At 45.0% G+C, this 23,226-nt stretch overlaps 2 protein-coding genes across 17 annotated transcripts in view; one reads left to right on the top strand and one right to left on the bottom strand.

Moving 5' to 3' along the window:
* The window catches only part of EFCC1 (EF-hand and coiled-coil domain containing 1), a 66,195-nt gene that overhangs the window by 5,673 nt on the left and 37,296 nt on the right, over positions 1-23,226 (bottom strand). For 3 of the 8 annotated variants that reach the window (XM_081176599.1, XM_081176601.1, XM_081176597.1), the window contains exons 3-6: positions 20,614-20,753; positions 11,076-11,211; positions 9,904-10,069; positions 3,170-3,328 (exon numbers count right to left, since the gene is read on the bottom strand). In XM_081176599.1, coding sequence (XP_081032725.1) covers positions 3,170-3,328; positions 9,904-10,069; positions 11,076-11,211; positions 20,614-20,753 — 601 coding nt within the window. The remainder of the gene's footprint in view (positions 1-3,169; positions 3,329-9,903; positions 10,070-11,075; positions 11,212-20,613; positions 20,754-23,226) is intronic. The other 5 variants (XM_081176603.1, XM_081176604.1, XM_081176600.1 and 2 more) reach the window with 2 other exon arrangements.
* Positions 1-23,226, top strand: part of LOC308577174 (uncharacterized protein) — a 105,043-nt gene that overhangs the window by 68,327 nt on the left and 13,490 nt on the right. The gene's annotated exons all lie outside the window — the stretch shown is intronic.

The following is a 23,226-nucleotide window of genomic DNA, read 5'->3' as shown; positions in this document are numbered from 1 at the left end:
CACTTTAGCTAATGGGGCCTCCCACTGCCACCGCTGCGCAATTTCTGTTCTCATCCTGAAGCAAAGTTCTTAACCCGAGGTACTATTTCTGGGTTAGCGGAGTCTCTAACCTGAAGCGTCTGTAACCTGAAGTGTCTGTAACCCAAGGTACCACTGTATTTAGGCTGGCACCAAGAAAACAGAGGAGTGAAAAGCAGAAATACATGAGTCATAGGCAGCAATAGATACTCAGAGGCGCAGAAGCAAGGACTGGACCTCATGAGAGTGAGGAATTTTTCAGGATGCAGAAGTCCTCTCGAAGGCAGCTTTGGTGTCTAGAAACCCTCCCAGCCCCCCTCATCTTCAAATAGTCCTATCCATCAGTGAAAGCAAGAAATGAAACTGTTCTCCCTCAGGGTTACAAGAGTGCCATTCAGTTTCATGTGAGAGAACAAAAGCCTTACCGATTCCCAAGACCCTAACAATGTGGGGGCATTCTGTGCATTTCCCCCAGGGTGCTGTAATTCACCCTCTTCATTGACAGATCTTATCACCATCTTGAGCTACAATATATGACAGCATACAGGACTCGTGACACTGTTCTCAGAGTGGTGTGACACGCTGCTTGATGGATCGTCTGCTAAGCCGAGATGACTTTCAGTGAGACTGCCGGTCAATGAGGGACATGTCACAGAATCCTGACACAGAACGCAGCAATGCTTTCTGCCAATCATAATCAGTCATGGCGCTTTAATAGCATATCCTTTGTGGGATTGTTATTGATCCAAAGAGCAAGCACTGCCACACTCAGGATATGAAGGCTCGGCCGAGCCGGGCAGCGAGTTAACATAATAGAAAAAAGCTACACTTACTCTGGAGAGCCTCCAGAAGCATGGAGGCATATTTCAAGCATGATAAAGCAATCATCAAGTCAATCACATTCACAATAAATAACAGCTTTGCATGCATTTAAAAGCAAGAGGAGTGAACTCCAGATGCAGATCCAGAGCAGGTCCATTTGCTTTGTTCAAATGGTTTTGAAAGACCTTGCTTCTCACAGTCACCATGACTCCAGTCCTACGAATCAATGAAAGCAACTTTTTAAAATGATCTACCCTTAACGTCTTGTTGCATATATAATATTTGTACAGCTTGTTATATGTTTGATGTGCTAACATGTGAAACTAAAATCATCTGATCACTAAATGCCCTAGGATGCTTTCAGCAAAATACATGTGTCTTCCGTTCCACTAAAGGAGGAAATCCATGCCATGCTGTGTCTACTGTTCTGTCAGCACAAGCAATTTCAGCCTGCCAGATGGAACAATTGTGCACAGAGAAGGGATGGGGAGAAGTTCGATTCAGCTTGAATTTAGAGGCGTATCTGTTATATTTGCACTTCCCGAAACAATTATGAGAACTGAAACACAATCCTTCAAAGTTCCATATTTTGTGACACAGATCTCCAACCAATGCTTATAAAAAATACACACATTGCAAGTAAGTGTGCATAAAAAGTGAATGTAGTAGTGCAACTAACATACCAATTGTGCTACATTAGGTAAAATAGCTTGCAAAATGTGTACATTGGTCAAAACTGCCTGGGATTGAATCTGGGACCTTCTACATGCAAATTATCCCAAGCACAGATTATCCCATGAGATCACCCACTCACTTGCCTGCCTCGATAATTTTTTAAAAGTTTTATTGATTTCCTACCCCTACCCCCAAGTATATCATAATTCATGTATTCACATGAGCATTCATACGACCTTTTGGGAAGGCTCCCTTCCTTGCTTGTGTAGATATTTCCATTATTCTTTAAAACACTTTAAAAAATGATATGCACAGCTTCTGTCTAGCACATAAATCAATCTCTCTCTTTAAAAAAAAAATCTTTAGGAATAACATTAATTAGAATGGTAGCTGCTTACAACCTGATCAAGCCAATTACCCACCTTTTAATATAGGCATGTAAAAGAATAAAATAGGAAAGTGAGCAGACTTTCCCATCTTTTAACCATCCTTTTTTTGCATGTTTGTACAGCATTGATGCTGGATCAGGCCTAGCACTTTCATGGTTGTGCTAATGATGAAGCTGCCACCACTATTACTGCTTTTTAAAAAATCAGGGTTGGAGAAGTTGTGATTCTCACAATGCTGATTTCCGTGCAAGGTATCAAAGGGGTGTGCAATCCCCCTTTAACTGCTTCTTCTTCCCTGCACTCCTTATGTGCTTGCAGTGGGTTTGAGAACAATGATGGGAGGAAGGGAGAGCAGGGGTAGAAGATTTAGAACTCCTTCCCTGTCTATTGCTCCTTCCATCTAAATCACATAATAACTTGGGCCAGGGATAGCTCAGTTGGCAAAGCACGAAACTCTTCATCTCAGAGTCGTAGGTTTGAGCCCCACATTGACAAAATATTCCTGCATTGCAGGGGGTTGGACTACATGACCCTTGTGATTCCTTCCAGCTCTACAACCCTATGGTTCAAAGGCAATGAGAAGTTCCTCCCCTCTTTGGATGTTCACTGGAGACCCACTTTCCCAGACTTGGGTCTTCTCCAAATATATAGTTTTGCCCCACTCACACTAAATTTGCATAGCAGCTTTAAGTGTTCAGAGCACTTCGCATGGGTTAACTAGTTGCAATCTTTACAACAACCCTGCATTATTATATGTGGTGACTGAGAAAGAGTGGCTAAGGCCACCTAGCGAATTCATGGCAGAGGTGAGATCCAAACCACGGGCTTCCTGATTTGCAACTCAGTCTTTTAACTGTGATGCTATGACAGTTCACATGAAGTAGCCTTGTTAAGAAAGCTGCTCGCAAGAAGCTTTCCCTCTGCACAGACACACCAACCAAATACTCTCAGCCCTGGTATCAACTGCTCTGAATGGGGAAGCAGATTAACAGTTATTTTAGATCAATCTGAAGCAATCTTATACCTAAACCTTCCTTAGGAGAGAGAGAGGATGAATATCTCTGATGGAAAAGCTATTCATCTGGATGTTTGGGCTGTCATTTCCTAATGCAGCCATGCGCTGCCAAGCTTTCCTGCAGCAAACTCAAAATGACGCTGGATGTGGCCACCTAATGGAAAGCTTATGGAAAGATACAAGGTTGTGTATCCATACGGGGGGGCAGGGTCCAGACTCTCGGCTACCTCCCACTATTTTCTTGCCATACCAGGTCCCGAAGTTGCTGAAGCAGCTGCAAAACATCCAAGAGCTTTTCTTCCACCAGGGACAGCCTTACTCTCTCTGTCTCCAACATCTGCATCTCCATCTTCAGCAATTCAGTCTCCTCCACCTTCTGCTGCAGTTCCCCTAGCAATGGGCCTTTCATCTGGACAACGATAGGTGACATGAAAAGTACTGGAGCACAAGCATTAAATGTCTTCCCCAACACTTTAATCAGTGGTAAATGCCCACTATGAACATGAACTTGATTTTGCCAAGTGGAAAGTGTCACTAAAGGATATAGTGAGTTGGAAGTAAAGGCAAAGATCCGCATTCTGGACCTTTACTGTGGTGGCTTCCTGATTGTGGAATGCTCTCCCCAGAAAGACTCACCTGGCGCCATCATTATATGTCTCTAGGCACCAGGCAAAAACGTTCCTCTTTACCCAGGCTATTAAATAATCTATGGCCTGTAAAAGTATTTGGGAGAGAACTGTTATTATTGTGACTATCTTATTATTAGGTTCCCTGTCAGTATGCTGTTTATTGTGTTTTTATCATTGATGTTCTGCAACGTGTTTTTAATGTTGTCTACCGCCCTGGGATCTTTTGATAAAGGGTGGTATACACACTGAATGAAATAATAATAATAATAATAATAATAATAATAATAATAATAATAATAATAATAATAATAGGAATTTCATGGGCTGTTTAACATAGCCAAGATTGTCTGGGGATTTCAGGTTTTCTGAGTGTGCCTTGTAGGTACACATATATTTTCAAAAAGAAGCAATACAGATAGGATTGACCTCTTCCACCACCGATTCTGTCCCATGGCTTTTATTGCCCCTGTATGCCTGGTGGTTCCGCTGTAGCAGAAATAAAATCAAGATCTCAGCTGGTGTTTTTCATTCTCCTTGAGCCATTAGTATTTTGCAAAGCCCTTACTTAACTAAACACATGCTTCACTGCACTCCTGTGAAACACTTTTGATTGCTTAAAGTTTAAGTGTATGAACCATTTAGCAGGAGAGAAAATATTGGCATATACATTAACTTCAGGGGGACCACCTGTGTGATCAAGTTAAACATGCACTTTAGAATTGGTTGCCTCTTTCTTTTAAGAACATAGTCAAGGGCTTCATTGAACTGAAGGTCATGTCAATACCCACTTCCACCCAGCTGGGTCTAAGTAAACATCTTTGTCACCAAAATATTCATTTCCTTGACACGCGCACATGCCTAACCATACCTACTCAGAAGTAAGTCCTAGTGAATTCAATGGGGCTTATTTCCAGGTAAGTGCAGTTTGCAGTGTTAATGTTAAAATGCAGGAAGCAGAGCAATTCCACTCAATCTTGGCACCTGTGCTGAATACAGTGGTACCTCGGGTTAAGAACTTAATTCGTTCTGGAGGTCCGTTCTTAACCTGAAACTGTTCTTAACCTGAGGTACCACTTTAGCTAATGGGGCCTCCCGCTGCCGCCGCATGATTTCTGTTCTCATCCTGAAGCAAAGTTCTTAACCCGAGGTACTATTTCTGGGTTAGCGGCGTCTGTAACCTGAAGTGTCTGTAACCCGAGGTACCACTGTAATTCAACACACAAGCTTCATCTTGAATCTTCTGTGTGGTCACAAGTTCCATTCAGTTTAACAGCTAATCATGGGGCAATGCTCTTGAACATGGACCAGTTCGTGCTCTATTTAAGCAATACTGTCATTATTATTTTTAAAGGAGAAATATGTTCCCCCAAACTGTGACAGCTTGCCTATTTAATGAGGACACTTCCAGACAAGCTGTTTATTCAGCATTTATATGGGGAGGTATCCAACATAGTGCCGTGGTAATAATTCAGGCAGCACAAGCATTTAAGCTAGCCAGATGGAATGATCCCCCCCACTCCCCTGTGTTGTTTTAGGGGCTCTCCTGACCCTTGTGGAGCCAATTTGTGCAACATAGGAGCACAGGGGGAAGAGAGGGGGTATGCCCCCTTGCACTAGCATAAATCCTTGTGTGGGCTTCCACTAGTGGGGCTCGTCAGTTGAATCCCACCCACAGGTATGTTTGCAGGAAGATTAGACAACATTGCATCAAGCAACTGTTGTTCTAGGCTTTCCAAAGCATTTCCTCATCACTTTCCTTCTTGCAAAAAGGCCAGTTTAGAGTGAGGTGGGGAGGGGGACCATGTTGGTTGCACAAGAGCTCCAAATCAACTTTGTGACAGGTCAAATGTGCCTCACAGGCCCCCCAAGGTTGTTAAACCATGTGCTAGCCTAGGGCAAATGCTCCTTCTCAGCTCCTCTGTCAATCTGCAGCATGGGTAGAGGACGTCTGCCAAACAGTGATTTCTGCACTCCCTTTTCCACATGCATTTCCAGTGCATCGAAACACATAAACAAATAGCTGCCCTCAGCGTTTGTCAGTATCAGATTTGCCTCCAGGGAAGTAACTATGGTTCCCAAGAAGAGTGTGACTCTATAGTAGATTACTTTCACTGCACTCCCCCCCACACACACTTGGTCTAGCAAGGTTATTTTCACTGCTGACACACTACAAGAGAGGTGTCCCCAAATCCAGAATCCATTTCAAAGTCTATATTTCCCTATATCCATTAAACCAGTAGTAAGGAACCTTTTTCAGACCAAAGGATGTGTTCTCACATTTATGGATCATCTCCTGGGGCCCACAATGGTAGGCAGGGACTAGGGATGCAAGACTGCCTGTTTTGGATCTCTCGGTTTTCATTTTTCAAAACTTAAAATCAGTTCTCCACATTTCTGCAGGAAATTTTCATTTAAAACAACAACAAAAAACTCTCATGAAAATTCCGCGGCACTTGTGCATATTTATCCTAATAAACACATTTTTTACTAACGTACGCATTTTTGCAAGCAATTACTCCTAATACGATGCATGTTTGTAAGTTTTTTAACTAATATATTCATTCCTGTGCACTAATGTTCCCATACACACACACACACACACACACACACACACACACACACACACACACACCATTGGTTGGAGAACTACATAGCAAAACCTGGATATGCATGAATTTTGATGGATTGTTTTGGTTTGGTTTGCATACTGTTTCAGAGAGTACAAATCCAATAGAATCATAGAATCATAGAGTTGGAAGAGACCACAAGGGCCATCGAGTCCAACCCCCTGCCAAGCAGGAAACACCATCAGAGCACTCCTGACATATGGTTGTCAAGCCTCTGCTTAAAGACCTCCAAAGAAGGAGACTCCACCACACTCCTTGGCAGCAAATTCCACTGTCGAACAGCTCTTACTGTCAGGAAGTTCTTCCTAATGTTTAGGTGGAATCTTCTTTCTTGTAGTTTGGATCCATTACTCCGTGTCCGCTTCTCTGGAGCAGCAGAAAACAACCTTTCTCCCTCCTCTATATGACATCCTTTTATATATTTGAACATGGCTATCATATCACCCCTTAACCTCCTCTTCTCCAGGCTAAACATGGAGATTTGATACAAATAGATTTGATTCAAGTTGAATCTCTCTCCTGTCCCCAGCAAGGAGAGGCAGATAGTGGGTGGAACCACAGGAGGGGTCTGTAGGAGGATCTGGCCTGGACAGAATCCCAAATGCCGGCCAGAGAGGCCAGCAGGACTGCATTTGCTGCACTCAAAGCAATTAACAGGACAACACACCAAGACCCTCAAAAACTGTGTCCCTCTTTAGCCACGCTGTCGGATCTCTTGAGCTTCAATTCGACACATGCTTACTTTGACTGTGTGAATATTCCACAGTGTTCTCTATTCTCCGCCTGTTTCTCCTTGTTTGGAACAGATAAACAAAGGCAATTATGAGCTCTCTTGCAAGTATCCACTAGTTCTCAGCTTATCAAGAAGCTTAATTGCTACCTGCCTTTTCAGAGCCAATGAAGAAATTCCACAAAGCAACTCGGGGTCTTTATCATGTTGGACACACACAGCTTGTTTTCTCCTTGATCAATGCTATTGAATGGTGCCGTAATTATTGTACAAACTGTGCTGCAGCCACAAGTTCATAATTTTCTTTGAAGTTTATGTAACACTACAGGCTGGATGTAGATGGTAATGCTTCCATCCTTTTAATCATGGTTGCTGCTACAGATTTTTAAAGGTCCTGGTGGAAGAAGTGCAATTGGTATTGGCCAGGATCCACATACGCTGGTAATGGGCATCTCTGAAAGCCACTGTTACATCACAATTGCCACTGGAAAACAGAGAGCTTTGAAGCACAATCCAGATTATCACCTTTAGGTTTATGCAAGGCTTAGAAAGGGCTATTTAGACTACTACCGCACTCCCATTTCCTCCCAAATACCAAAAGCACATTCCCTCCAACAGCCATTGGAGGCACACAGTTTTAAAAAATTGGTTTTCTGGATTGCAGCTCTACAATATGGTTGAATATAGAATTGATGTTGCATAAGGTCATTTGGAAATAAAGACAACAGATTGGTTCTGATATAATGGAACCACAGTTTGGTGCTACATGATCAAAGCCCCAGTCCATCTAATTCCCTCTCCTGCTCCAGCCCCCCTTTCACTTTTGATTTGGCCATGATTGCCCACTGTGGATGCCACATCAAACTATGATTTAATGCGAGATTGGAACTGAGGAAGGGAATGAGAGTGTGGTGGGTGGAGGGAGGAGGATGTGCACATGTGAGTACTGGGTCCATTCACACACCACCATTATTACACGACCATGGTTCCTCCATGCAAAGACAATGTTTGTGTATGAGCAGGTTTTATGCCCAATTGCTTTTGCCTATATAAAGATTAGGCATCTTCTTGGTGGATGAAAGCAACTCCACTTTTTGATTCATTTGTCTAGCAAAAGCCACGTATTAGTCTCTATGCCACTGGCAATATTTTATCACTTTCGGCTTGGTAAAGCATCAACTTATCTTCAAAATTTACTAATGTTTTCTTCAATCTATCATTTATGACCTGACACCTTCATTAAGCTCTTTCTTTGGAGGACAGCTCTTTGAATTTACTGCTGCTACGTACTGGAGCATACTTAAAAAGGAATCAAAGTTAACAACCTTTTTCATCTCCTGGCCTTTGTACTTTTAGATTGGATCAATTATTGATCCATACGTGTGGCTGTTACTCTTGGCCGGCCTGCAGCTGAAGGGAATTTTGTTGTGCTTCATTTGTTTGAATGGCCTTTAAAGGTACGGTTTTGAACGCATAAATAAGAGCACACCATGCCATTTAGGTACAGTTTTAGCAAACTGCCTACAGAAAGTGACAGTCTGGCAGTAATTCCTATATTAACTTAAAAGCTTTATGTAGAGTTTGGATGAAGAGAAGAGTTTGGATTTGATATCCCGCTTTATCACTACCCGAAGGAGTCTCAAAGCGGCTAACATTCTCCTTTCCCTTCCTCCCCCACAACAAACACTCTGTGAGGTGAGTGGGGCTGAGAGACTTCAGAGAAGTGTGACTGGCCCAAGGTCACCCAGCAGCTGCATGTGGAGGAGCGGGGAATGTATAATTGAGGAGGCTATTTCAGCCCACTCTTAGATTTTATTCCAGGTTCAGAGATGCTTGATATTTACTGATTGGGGGGGCGAATATCATAATTGTTAGACTATAAAATTGTATACACATAGTGCAAGATGAACAGATCATTTGAACATTCTGAGAACTGAATCATTCCATCCAATTTTTGAGGCATGAAATCTGCCTCTTAACAGTAATCAGCATAGATTGGACAGACTACTGGGCTTTGGGACTTCAACCTACACATGCCCAAAGCAGCCTCATATTGCATTCTTGCTGAAGCTATTATTTACATGTACTGTATCTACATACAAATAACCATTCCCAATATATGCAGTGTCACTCCACAGTGGCAGGACAGTGTCACGCAACACCTCTCTGCCAGCAAGCTATGGAGGATGTCATAAGAGAATGTGGGTGATATCCAAGACAGTTCCACTAGTGCAAGGATTTCTGCTTGTGCAATGGACGTTCCCCTCCCTCTTCTCTCCCCTCCACACACTGTGCCCACCCCAAATCTATTCCAAAAGAGTTGGGGAAACAGATTTGGGAGGGTGTGTGTGCAGAGAGAATTCCTCTCGGAGAAGAGAGGGAGGGCAAGTTCTGTCCTTGCGCTAGCTGATCTATTTCACTAGATAGTGCCGTATGCGTTTCAGAGTCTTGTTGAGAAAGAGATAGAAATAGAGATTAGCATTGGCTGTGATCCAGAGGACTGTGGAGCGGCCAGCAGAGAGAGTGGCATGCACCTGTCCTCCTACTGGTGGCATTGCTGTGGTTTACTAGGGGGCAAAGGCAAGAGGTGATGGAAGGGGTGGCTGGGAGATTGGCACAATGCAGTTGCACTGGGAGAAGTGCTGCATTGGCTCCACCAGTTCACCGAACTCCCCGCCACCTCCCCTCTCCTGGTAAGCCGCAGTGGTACTTGGGAAGCCAGGTGTGGCCCTGGTGTCCCTTTCTGCCAGCTGCTCCCGATACTGTGCAAAAAGTGAACATGAGAGCTTCTGAGCACCTCCAGCTGAAACCACTTGCCTGACAAAATACTCCTGAAATGTGAAGGGTTTTTGGAGGTCGCTTCTGACAGAAGCTGTGATCAGAGACAAAACAAGGAGATCAGCAATATTCATGCACTCTGTTGGATCCCAGCCAGTCTTCAGTGACACACTGCATTTGCCCCTCCCCCCACCAAAAGGTATAATACACATATATCTACCTCTTCCATATTTGTTCCCAGTGTTTTCACTTCTTGCCCTTTCATCTCAAGCTGTTCCGTTAACTTTGAGAGTCGTTTAACTAGTTCTACAATGGTGTTCTCACGGTCGTCCTTTCTGATGTTCCCAAAGGAGGCCATCAGCTTCTTCAGAATTGTGTCATCACACCTGTGGGCAGAAAGACTCCAGTGACTGTGTGTTTCTCCACTGTAGCTTCATAAAGTTAGAAATGAATGCCCTTCGTTGCACAGCATAAAATATTTGAACTGGGCACCCCTGGGAACAAAATCCCTTTCTGAAACAAAACAGGATTCAGCTGCATAGGCAAGAAATGAAAGCATGCCTTTCTCTGTCTTTTGCTTTATTTTTGATTGTAAGTCACTTTGGGTTGCCCTGGTCAAGATAAAGTGACTAACAAATTTAATTAATAATAATAATAATAATAATAATAATAATAATAATAATAATAATAATAATAATAATAATACTTGTGGAATCTCCACCATTTGAAAAATAGGCCATGAGAAAGAATTCTGCTAATAAAATGTGGAATTTAGAACTAATAAGAAATTGTTTGTATGTAAAAGAATTTCTTCACCAAATTGTGGATTGCAATTGTAGTTGCAATACCAGAAAGTTATGTGCATAGACAATGGGGCATGGGGCATGCAGCTGGAGATATCTCTGAAGTTTCTCTACAGCAACAGGGTTTCACAGGCAAGCTGGTTTTCGTGTTTAAGGTCAGCTTTCCTGTCAAGTTGTGTGAGTGACTACAGTGGAAGCTGCAGAGACACCTTGGCTTGCATGCACAGTTCTCCCCGGATGCACTGCTATGCTGTCTAATATTATAGGGCTTGGCATTACTCTCTGGCATTGAATCAGATTAATTTCATTTACCATCTGAACCTTGTAGATGCCAGGGAAAGCAGTGTGGGAAGCTCCGTTCTCATCCCTAACATCTACTTGAATCGGATGGATTTAATTAACATATGTTCTACAACTACAGGGGATAATCACTGATGTACTCAGTGTACTACCACCCTTTTGATTTGATACAACCATATTGCATGTTCTGCTTCAAATGCAACTGTACCTGCAATACATCATTAATTGCCCCCAGTAGCTTTCTCAGATAATGAAGAAGTGTCCTACAAAAGCTCTCGTTAGGACATACCCGCTACTGCAACAGGGAAGTCTAGCAAGGAGTTTCTTCACTTCAGCCACCTGGGATTGCTGTTCCCCTGACCATTTCTCCTCTTCTTCATCAGAAGCAGCCTGGCCTTCCACAGAACGAAACATTTGTTCTTCCCCTGGAAACAAAGAACAACCTCTTCCTAAAATCTAGCGGCGCTCACCGTAACACCGTCTTCAAACAGTAGTTTCAAATGATATTCAATTTAAGCAAGATCAAGTGGGTAATCTTAAATGAATAATTGGCAGAAATGCTAAAAGTTTCATTACTAGATAGAAGAGAACTTCCCCTTGGGAAGACTTAGCCAAAATGATGACTCTGTTACATTTTTAAAAAAAAAAATACACCCCAAGCTCCTGTCACTTTCTTAATTAAGAACAGTTGGCTCAATATGTCTGAAACTGCCTCTATCTAAGCCCTTTGCAAATGAATGGAAGGCACACTAAAGTACCATTCCCATTCATTACAGTGGAGTTTGCTCAGGAGGAAGTGAAATACTATGTCAACTTCTGCATCAGAGTCTACTAGTGGCAAGCCAAAAAGAGTCTGAGAATGCTTCCTGGTTGTGAATGGATCCCCGCTCAGCCCTGTTCCAGTATAGGACCAAATCCTAGTACTTGGCCCTGCCCACGGCCATCACATCCTGTCCCCATGCTCTCATATATATATTTCTCAGTTTTTCATATAAACCAACCTTTCCCCCAGATCCGAAACATACTGTAAAACTAGCCCTCCCAAAAAGCACATGAATTGACACAAAAACGAGCACTAAACTTCCACTGGATTTCCAAAGGTTGCTTTTGCAGTATGTGAAAGGCCATGTGAAGCACAAAAATGAATAGGAAATGAAATGTCCGGAAGTGCCCTCTAAATGCAGCTGAAGTCAGAATATAAGAACAAACAGATAAAATAACAATAAGGAGTGGGGCAAGGCCATGGAGAATTTTAAAGATAAGAACAAGAAGCTTGCGCAGGGTCTGGTAGTGGATAAGGAACCGGCGTAGGGGTTTATGAAGTGATATAGTCAGAGTGATGAGAGAAGGGAATAATGTTGGAAGCTCAGTGGTACAGTGTCTGTTTTGCATGCATGCAGAATGCCCCAGATTCAATCCCTGAATCTCTCAATAGGGCCTGGGAAATGCTACTGTTTGAAACCTTAGAGTGTTGCTGCCAGTCAAGGTAGACAATGTGCAACAAACGGACCAATGGCTTTGACTCAGTACAATGAAGCTTCCTATGTTCTGTAGCAGCAGAATGCTGAACAGAGGTAAGAGGATTAAGGTCATAGAATCATAGAATCATAGAGTTGGAAGAGACCACAAGGGCCATCGAGTCCAACCCCCTGCCAAGCAGGAAACACCATCAGAGCACTCCTGACATATGGTTGTCAAGCCTCTGCTTAAAGACCTCCAAAGTAGGAGACTCCACCACACTCCTTGGCAGCAAATTCCACTGTCGAACAGCTCTTACTGTCAGGAAGTTCTTCCTAATGTTTAGGTGGAATCTTCTTTCTTGTAGTTTGGATCCATTGCTCCGTGTCCGCTTCTCTGGAGCAGAAGAAAACAACCTTTCTCCCTCCTCTATGTGACATCCTTTTATATATTTGAACATGGCTATCATATCACCCCTTAACCTCCTCTTCTCCAGGCTAAACATGCCCAGCTCCCTTAGCCGTTCCTCATAAGGCATCGTTTCCAGGCCTTTGACCATTTTGGTTGCCCTCCTCTGGACACGTTCCAGTTTGTCAGTGTCCTTCTTGAATTGTGGTGCCCAGAACTGGACACAGTACTCCAGGTGAGGTCTGACCAGAGCAGAATACAGTGGCACTATTACTTCCCTTGATCTAGATGCTATACTCCTATTGATGAGGCCCAGAATTGCATTGGCTTTTTTAGCTGCCGCGTCACACTGTTGGCTCATGTCAAGTTTGTGGTCAACCAAGACTCCTAGATCCTTTTCACATGTACTGCTCTCAAGCCAGGTGTCACCCATCTTGTATTTGTGCCTCTCATTTTTTTTGCCCAAGTGCAATACTTTACATTTCTCCCTGTTAAAATTCATCTTGTTTGTTTTGGCCCAGTTCTCTAATCTGTCAAGGTCGTTTTGAAGTGTGATCCTGTCCTCTGGGGTGTTAGCCACCCCTCCCAGTTTGGTGTCATCTGCAAATTTGATCAGGATGCCCTTGAGTCCATCATCCAAGTCGTTGATAAAGATGTTGAATAAGACCGGGCCCAAGACAGAACCCTGTGGCACCCCACTAGTCACTCTTCTCCAGGATGAAGAGGAACCATTGATGAGCACCCTTTGGGTTCGGTCAGTCAGCCAGTTACAAATCCACTGAGTGGTAGCATAGTCAAGACCGCATTTTACCAGCTTCTTTACAAGAATATCATGGGGCACCTTGTCAAATGCCTTACTGAAATCAAGGTAGGCTATATCCACTGAGTTCCCTTCATCTACCAGGCTTGTAATTCTGTCAAAAAACGAGATCAGGTTAGTCTGACATGACTTATTTTTCAGAAATCCATGCTGACTATTGGTGATCACAGCATTCCTTTCTAGGTGTTCACAGACTGTTTTCTTAATGATCTACTCCAGAATCTTCCCTGGTATTGATGTCAGACTGACTGGGCGGTAATTATTTGGGTCCTCTCTTTCCCCCTTTTTGAAAATAGGGACAACATTTGCCCTCCTCCAGTCTGCCGGGACTTCGCCTGTTCTCCAGGAATTCTCAAAGATGACTGCCAGTGGTTCTGAGATCACATCTGCCAGTTCTTTTAATACTCTTGGATGCAGTTCATCTGGCCCTGGAGACTTGAATACATCTAAACTAGCCAAGTATTCTTGTACTATCTCCTTAGTTATTCTGGGCTGTGTTTCCTTTGCTGAATCATTTGCTCCAAATTCTTCAGGTCGGGCATTGTTTTCTTTATCGGAGAAGACTGAGGCAAAGAAGGCATTGAGGAGTTCAGCCCTTTCTGTGTCCCCTGTTTGCATTTCACCATCTTCTCCTCTGAGTGACCCCACTGTTTCTCTGTTCTTCCTTTTGCTACGAACATACCCATAAAAGCCTTTTTTGTTGCTTTTAACCTCTCTAGCAAGCCTGAGTTCATTCTGTGCTTTAGCTTTTCTGACTTTGTGTCTACACGTGCTGGCTATTTGTTTGAATTCCTCTTTGGTGGTTTCCCCCCTTTTCCATTTTTTGTACACATCCTTTTTTAATCTTAACTCAGTTAAAAGTTCTTTAGATAGCCACCCTGGCTTCTTTAGGCACCTTCCATGTTTCCATCTCATTGGTATTGCCTGACGTTGTGCTTTTACTATCTCCCTCTTAACAAACTCCCAGCCATCATGAACTCCCTTTCCTTTTAGTATTACTGTCCATGGGATCTCACCCAGCACTTCCCGAAGTTTTATGAAGTCGGCTTTCTTAAAGTCAAGAAATTGAGTCCTAGTATGCTTGGCTGCTCCTTTCCGCTGTATAGTAAACTTCAGAAGAGCATGATCACTCGCGCCTAATGATCCTTCCACTTCTACCCCACTAACCAGATCATCAACATTGGTTAGGACCAGATCTAAAATGGCTGTTCCTCTTGTTGCTTCTCCCACTTTCTGGACAATGAAGTTGTCTGCAAGGCCAGTGAGGAATCTGTTTGACCTTATGCTCTTGGCTGAGTTTGACATCCAACAAATATCCGGGTAATTGAAGTCCCCCATTACTACTATCTCCCTTCCTTTTGCGTGCTTGGCCATCTGTTCCAGGAAGGCATCATCTATGTCCTCCGTTTGGCTTGGGGATCTATAGTAAACTCCCACAATGAGGTCTCTGTTATTCTTCTCTCCCTTAATTTTGACCCAAATGCTCTCACTTTGGCTTTGAGGTTCTAAATCTTGGATCTCTTCACAGGTATACACATCCCTGACATATAACGCCACTCCTCCTCCTTTCTTGTCTGGTCTGTTTCTCCGAAATAGATTGTATCCCCCCATTATTACATTCCAATCGTGGGACTTATCCCACCAGGTTTCAATGATGCCTATTATGTCACATTTAGTTTGCTGTACCAAGAGCTCAAGCTCATCTTGTTTATTTCCCATGCTTTGCGCATTAGTGTACAGACATTGAAGTCCATTAATCATTCCCCCATGTCTCTTATTTAAGGATTTTTTCCTCCCACCACTAGGTCTGCGTGCTGTTTGCTCCATTTGGTCTATGACATTTGGATGATCATCTTCATCAATTGATAGACTCCTACCTTCAGGAGCACTGTCTCCCTCCCCCACATTAGTCAGTTTAAAGCCCTCCTGATGAGGTTTCTGAGGTGAGGCAATAGAAGAGCAGGCAGAAAAGTCAGTGCAGCAGGGGGGCCAGCAAGTGGTGAGCAGGGTGTGAAGCAGAGCTTCCGCAGTGGGGACACAGAGGAAGGACCGTATTTTTGCAACACTGTCAAGTTACAGAAGCTCGCAAAGGAGGAGAGGCTTGCAGCTTTTAGGTAGCGTCACTCCAATTCCGGCTATGTGGGTGTATTCACAAGGGAGAAAGAAATAGGCTGAGGGATTAAGATAATTGCCTGCTTTATAGACATGGATTTCCTTACAGACTGGAGTTGGAAGAGTGCTGCTGGCCATTACTCACACATTCATCGCAAGTAGCTGTTTTGCAAACTGGAGTGCTAGGTTTTTCCGCTAATCACAGTACGTGTCGCTAGGGAAATACAAACAGCCTTCTTCTCGAGAGATGAATCTCTGCCACATATGCTAAAAGAATGAGTTCCATCAGCCGTCACCTGCATTGCCGCTGCTCAGTACTTGGCTGAGCAAGACGGGGCTTCTGCTTTAACGAGCCTGTTTGGTGTTTTTCCCTTTTTCTTTCTATGCCGGTTTGACACTTGATGCCTCTCTTTAACATTAAGACAGAGCTGTGGAATTTGATGTGCATGTATATTCGTGGCATCTTTTACATTTCAGGTTCAAAAATGTGCTAGTTTGATCCATCTGCAGAAAGAGACTGAAACCACAGAGAATATAAGGCTCCCAAATGGAAAGGCAAAGTGTTAGGAACCCAATGAAATAACGAGAATCTAAAGTAGAACTGTGTCTGCAAGGGCTGGGTTGACAACAGCAGATGGACAATGTCAATTGACAACAGTAAGGTCTCACTCCAAGCATAATAAAGACCATATCAGAGCCCCTTCTCTGGGTGTTCCTGACTTCAGAGGTTAGTTGACCAGCTGGAGGAGAGTCTTTTTTGTGTGTGGCAGTGACAAAATTGTCTCCTTCCCTAAATATGTTGGCCTGGCATTGCCTTTGCTAACTTTGAGGGGCCAAATTCCACCTAGTTCTTTTGTTGCTTTAAGTGATATCCATGACCCAGTTTAACAGCTTTATTTGCTGCTTTTATCTAGTTTTCACTCTCTGGTCCTGTTGTTTTATTGGCCATTCTCATTTTGCTGTTTTGTACAGTTCTTGCAATTTTGCTGCCTTTTATAGCAGATGCTGCCATAAGGCCTCCTGGTGAAAGGTTTAGGCTACAAATGCAATAAATAAATGACTAGTGTTGTGGGCAGTGAGAGATGTTCAGCTACGATATTTTGAAATGAAGCCTCTTGCATCATGTCTCATGCTTGTTGTTTTGTACCAATTGTTTGACAGGCATTTAAAAGAGATGGCACAAGGCTGGGTTGACGGTGAAAGCAGCATAGAGTGGTAGTGGAAGGTGGGGGGGGGGAAGGGGGTGACTTCTAATATCTTCCTATGCATATTTTGCTGCCAGCGATGAGACATGCTGAACAATTTTCATGCTGCCCAGGAGAGGGCACTGTTGTAAAACAAACAAATGAACAAGAAGCCAATACAGTTTGACCAGTTTAGCAGAAAAGAAGTTACTGTGTCATGTAAACTTTCCTCCTCTTCTACTGCAACAACACACACACACACACACACACACACACACACACACACACAGTGTGCGAAACTAAGTGAGAGAGTCAGAAACTCAGACAGGAGGAGAAAGTCGGTGGCACAGGGGAAAGACATCATTTCACGGGACACGCCCTCTGCCAGGAAGTGACATAGCACAAAGCGTAAAGCGTGGGGGAGGAGTGTCATTCTGAAGAAATACAGCCTTCCATTTCAATGTAACTCCCAACTCTTGATTAACAGCAAACACAGAAACATGGTAGCAGGAGCTTAACAAAACAACTGACTGCAGGATAACAACAGAAAAGAGCAGAGTGAGAATACTGTACTACAAGCCTGCATCCTTATTGCTATGGATGCAAATTTCCCCCCCACATCTCCCTTTCCCTCATAAATCCTCTCTTTTTTGGTACTACACAAATCCTCACTGCTCTTCTAGCTGTGATAGACAGGGCTGGCTCAAGACATTTTGCTGCCTGAGGCAAAGGGCAAGCTTTCCCCTGCTCCCACCCCAGTTCCATGTACAGCTGCCAACCAGACTTGCAGTTTAATCTTATTTCAGTACTTGCAACGTCTTCCATTGCACCAGAGGGCAGTAGGCAAGGTTGGGAAGGGCAGAGCAGGGCAGACTACGTGGCATTCACGACTCTGTCCTCCCAGTACCTTGCTGCCCCATCCCCATCATCTGCCAGCTCACCCTGGCGATAGATCAGTTTAAAATGCTCCAGGCAGCAGTCTACTTTTCTTGGTAACAAGAGTTCAAAGAAGAATGGTCAATGGCGGATCAAGCAGAGAAGATTGACCCACAAGCCAATGATGAGGCTGACCTCCAAGATTACATTTTTGTTTTAGGAGTCGCTGGGGTACAGTAGACACCCAGATTAGCTCTTTACAAACATGCAGGAGGCATGAACTTATAAGCAGCCTTCCTGCCTGCACAGCTAAACAATCATTCTTGTCCCTCACCCCTGCCCAAGAATGGAAATATCTTTGCTGCATGGGTTTGTTCTGCAAACTGCTGACCGCATTAGCCCACAGTACGCTAAAAGACATGATCCAGTATTATTATTTCTCATTTGCAAGTCTTCCATTTACCAAACAGTTGTTTATGCTGACGCTTTTCACTTAGTTTGACATGGCATGACCTTGAAGCTGAACGTTTAGATTTCAAGCCTCTTCTTCAGATACAGTACCTTGTCACTCCTGATTAGTTCTTAAGCTGACTGACACTGCTTCTGTCTGACTGCAAGAATTAACAGCAGCTAAAGGGAATACCAAAAGAGGCAAGCACTGTGGGATTTGCACTGTGGTAAAATGTAGTTCATCCTGCAAGACTGGGGAAAGTTTCCTTACTTTCATGTCTGTGCTCTGGAGCTAGTCAAAGCACACCAAACTTTAAGCTTAGTTTTAGGCTACATCATCTCAGCCAGAAGCACAGTGTGAAGATTCTTCTTATGCAAATAGCTAGAAGGGTGTTGCCATTTTACATTCAAAGAGTGTACAATCTGTGTTCCCATGTACACAAGTCATTAAGCTGTATGTCTGTACGGTTATTCACATGCAACGAGTATAAACCCCTAATTTACACAGGTTTGCTGCCAGCAAAAGGAAATGGCTTCAATGTAATTGTCACTGAGTGTCACTGAAGCAATTCCCTTTTATTGGGAACAAGGCAAGGCATGCTAGGTCTGCTGTGGTTCCTGAAATGGTTCCCTACCAAGGTTTACATTCAGTAGAAAGAACTGAGGCAGATAATGGATGATAGTGTTGTTGCCGTCATTTTTTCCTGCACAGGGCTTCACTTTTTTAAAAACCCAAACACCAGCTTGAATCATAACTATTGAAAATGGTAAATACGCTGTCTGGAAGTTCCTCAAATGTTGCTCTTGTTGCTGGCAGTGAGATTACTAAACTTAAGTTAGCAATGGGGGAACAAAGACAGGAAAAGAAGTAAAATCCCACTCACTGAGCTGTATCAACTGAGATTTCAGCCTGTCTGGGATTCCCATATAAAACTGAGCACATGTAATCCGTTTTATAACATACACATTTCTCATCATGCTCCAGTCTTGCCCTATTAACAGTCTTGCCCTCTGTGCTTCATCCTGTCTGCCACCTACTACTCAAGGAGATACTCCTCACTTCTGCACGAATGTGTTCAGCTATTGAAGGGGCTGCCAATAACTGTTAAAGCAGTGCTTTAACGTAGAGAAATGGGACTCAGCTTAGACTCTTCTAGCTTTCCCAGAAAGTGGTGAACTATGATCTGATTCAGGATACCCTCTTAGTGGATTGGGAAGGGTGGTGGATGGTAACATCGCCCTTCCTCACAAAACACACACACACACACGGCTGTCAGCTGGTCACAGGGCTGCCTGTTACTGGTTGGCATCCATCTGCTGCTTCCACCAGCCAATCTGCTCCCCCTGCCCTGCCGTCAGCGGCCTGTCCTGTGCTCAGCAGAGACAGCTGGGGTAGGATATGCCTGCTGGCCATGGAGCAGTCTGTTGCTGACTAGAATGGTTGCTGCCAACTGTTTAAAAGTTTTCCAAGTCATTTTTAAACTTTAAACAGCATAAGCCGCCACAGTGAAGTGCTGATGACAAATGACTCTCTGAGAAAATGACCTAGGGTCCTTCTTCAGAGTGAGGCTCTTGTGCCACGGCCACTTTGCTGCAGTGGCATAAACTCACATGAAACTCTCCAATGCATTTCAAAGGAGGAATGGGGAACAAATTGGAAAAGGGGTGACGGTGGAATACTGCAAGTGTTTTTTTCTCTCTAGCACTGCTTTGGAAAAATATTAACGAGGCAGTTCTGGTGAACCTGCAGACATGAATAAGAACTCTGTATCGCCTGTCAGATAACAGGCAAAGACTCCCAAACACAGAGCACTCTCTTTATGAATGTGGTTAATGAATAATGTGCTAAATGCGTTTTCCATTCGGAAAAGGACTGCAAAAATGCTTTCTTGAAGCAGACAGTGCCTGAAGTTCATGGCCAGTATCTGAAAGCAAGCAGCAGCACATCATGCTCGCAAGCCAGAAGAAACCCACTAGAATTAAATTGCCCCAGCTAGTTCTGGTGAAAACAGAATTCTATGCAGCCCAAGAAAGACGGTGCAAATGAAACTGCCATCTTTTTGGGAGGGAACGTTATGTTGCTCCTTGGGATGGCTGCCTCCTCGTGAGCTAATACAGAAGATCACCACACAAAATGGTCCCCTCACAAAATGGCTGCTCAAAAAAATGGCTCAGTCTAAATGGTGCACTCCTTTAAGAAGATAAAAAGAGCTTGCAGGGTCAGGACAATGGCCCATCTAGATGAGCATCCTGTTCTCACTGTGGCCAACTAGATGCCTGTAGGAAACCTGCAAGCACAAGAGCCTTTTCACCAGAACTAGCTGGGGCAATTTAATTCTTAAATTAAACACCCTTACTGATGTTTCCAGCAACTGGTATTCAGAAACATTAGTGGCTCTGATCATGGAGGCAGAGCATGGCTGGTCCATGGATAGCCTTCTCCATGAATTTGTCTAAACCTATTTTAAAGCCATCCAAGCTGGTGGCCATTGTACCACACGCGCACCGAGTTTCCATACCATTCTCTGACATCCCTGCACCTCCCGTGGGTGAACTTCTATCTCGCTGTGCAACCGATGAGGCATATTGGCCACCAGCCACTGCTGTCTTCTGGTCCGAGCTGCCTTGCGAAGGAAGCTGGTGCTTCAGGACTTCCAACCTGAAAAAAACCCACAAAGGGAAACAGACAAAATAAGCCAAATGGAGAGAAAGCCAAATAAACACTTTGCATGGCCGGATGCTCCATAACACCCAAGCAGCTTCACTAAGGATATGCTTGCACTGGCAGATGTTGGAACAGTTTGCTCTGTACCGTATTTTTCGCCCTATAAGACGCACTTTTTCCCCTCCAAAAATGAAGGGGAAATCTGGGTGCGTCCTATGGGGCGAATGCAGGCTTTCGCTGAAGCCTGGAGAGCGAGAGGGGTCCGTGCGCACCGACCCCTCTCGCTCTCCAGGCTTCAGGAAGCTATCCCAAGTCTTGCAAGCCCGGCGGGATGTCCCGCGGGCTCGCAAGGCTTGCGGGCAGCAGCCTGCACCCAAAAGCTGGGGACAGCGGGGAGGCGCAGAGCCGCCACCCCGCTATTCCCCGACCTGATCTGGAGGCTGGCGGGGGGAGAAGCAAGCCTGCTTCTCCCCCCCCGCCAGCCCCACAAGCTCGGGGGATAGGGGGATGGCGAAGCGCCGCCATCCCGCTATTCCCCGACCTGATCTGGAGGCTGGGGGAGGGAGAAGCAAGCCTGCTTCTCCCCCCCGCCAGCCCCACAACCTCCAGATCAGGTCGGGGAATAGCGGGATGGCGGCGCTCCGCCATCCCGCTATTCCCCAACCTGATCTGGAGGCTGGGGGTGGGAGAAGCAAGCCTGCTTCTCCCCCCCCGCCAGCCCCACAACCTCCAGATCAGGTCGGGGATAGCGGGATGGCGGCGCTCCGCCATCCAGCTATTCCCCGACCTGATCTGGAGGCTGGGGGTGGGAGAAGCAAGCCTGCTTCTCCCCCCCACCAGCCCCACAACCTCCAGATCAGGTCGGGGAATAGCGGGATGGCAGCGGTCCGCCATCCCGCTATTCCCCGACCTGATCTGGAGGCTGGGGGTGGGAGAAGCAAGCCTGCTTCTCCCCCCCCGCCAGCCCCACAACCTCCAGATCAGGTCGGGGAATAGCGGGATGGCGGCGCTCCGCCATCCCGCTATTCCCCGACCTGATCTGGAGGCTGGGGGTGGGAGAAGCAAGCCTGCTTCTCCCCCCCGCCAGCCCCACAACCTCCAGATCAGGTCGGGGAATAGCGGGATGGCGGCGCTCCGCCATCCCGCTATTCCCCGACCTGATCTGGAGGCTGGGGGTGGGAGAAGCAAGCCTGCTTCTCCCCCCCACCAGCCCCACAACCTCCAGATCAGGTCGGGGAATAGCGGGATGGCAGCGCTCCGCCATCCCCCTATTCCCCGACCTGATCTGGAGGCTGGCGGGCGGAGAAGCAAGCCTGCTTCTCCCCCCCGCCATCCCCACAAGCTCGGGGGATAGGGGGATGGCGGAGCGCCGCCATCCCGCTATTCCCTGACCTGATCTGGAGGCTGGCGGGGGGAGCAGCAAGCCTGCTTCTCCCCCCGCCAGCCCCACAAGCTCGGGGGATAGCGGGCCAAGCTGTCCCTGAAGGCAGAAGAGGGAGACAGAGCACTCCATCTCCCTCTTCTAGCTTGGGATAGTTGCGCAAAGCCTCTGCTGGGCAGCGCAGTGCGCTGCCCCACAGAGGCTTGGGAGGCTGTCCCTGAAGGCAGAAGAGGGAGACGAAGTGCTCCGTCTCCCTCTTCTAGCTTGGGGATGGCTGCGCAAATCTGGGGGGAAATCAAATTTTTTCCTTTGATTTCCCCCCTCAAAAAATAGGTGCGTCCTATGGGCCGGTGCGTCCTATAGGGCGAAAAATACGGTATATGCTGACAGCAGCTTGTGCAGTTCATGTTAGCAGTGGCCCAGTTTGGACACTATGGGAAAGCCACAATTTGCTAGTCAGGGCCGTGTCACAGACTCTTGGACCCGGAGGCGCCAGCCTGCGAAGGCAATTGGGGGGGGGGTTTCAATGTCACACGTGTGATGTTCTTCAGCAATTGTACGGTCCCGCAGAATTTGAAGTGCATCAAAAAGAGACCCCTGCCAAAAATACCAACAACAACTAACTCTGCCCCTGCAATGCAAATAAACAAAATATTACAGTTATTATGGAGTGAAGGTAGTACATTTGTATTTCATCTGGAATTTTCAGAGCTGGAACACTATGGAGGCATTTGTAACAGTTTCTAAAAACTGTTTGGGCATGCAAAGAAAACCCCACAAATTAAAGTTTAACACTGAGCATCACATGCCAGAGTGAAAATCTTTTTTAACAGATGTATTTGAACATTTCATAGTTTAATGGTTCCTTCTGCTCATTCCGGTTTCTCAAACTGGGGATTCTGGCTATAATTGAGTTGAACGCTATCCATGCATTCAATGTCGTAATGAAAAATAACCCTTCTCACCATATGTAGTTAACCTTTTTAGGATTTGACCGTACTGACTGCCATTGGGTGGTGGAGTCCCAGATTGATTGATTGATAATAAATAAATAAATAAATAAAAGCTGAATATTATCCTAAAGTT

The sequence above is a fragment of the Podarcis bocagei genome, assembly GCF_964188305.1.
Source record: "Podarcis bocagei genome assembly, chromosome: 2".
Classification (NCBI taxonomy): Eukaryota; Metazoa; Chordata; class Lepidosauria; order Squamata; family Lacertidae; genus Podarcis; species Podarcis bocagei.
The sequence above is the reverse complement of the archived record's forward strand: the minus strand, read 5'-3'. Positions and strand labels throughout refer to the sequence as shown.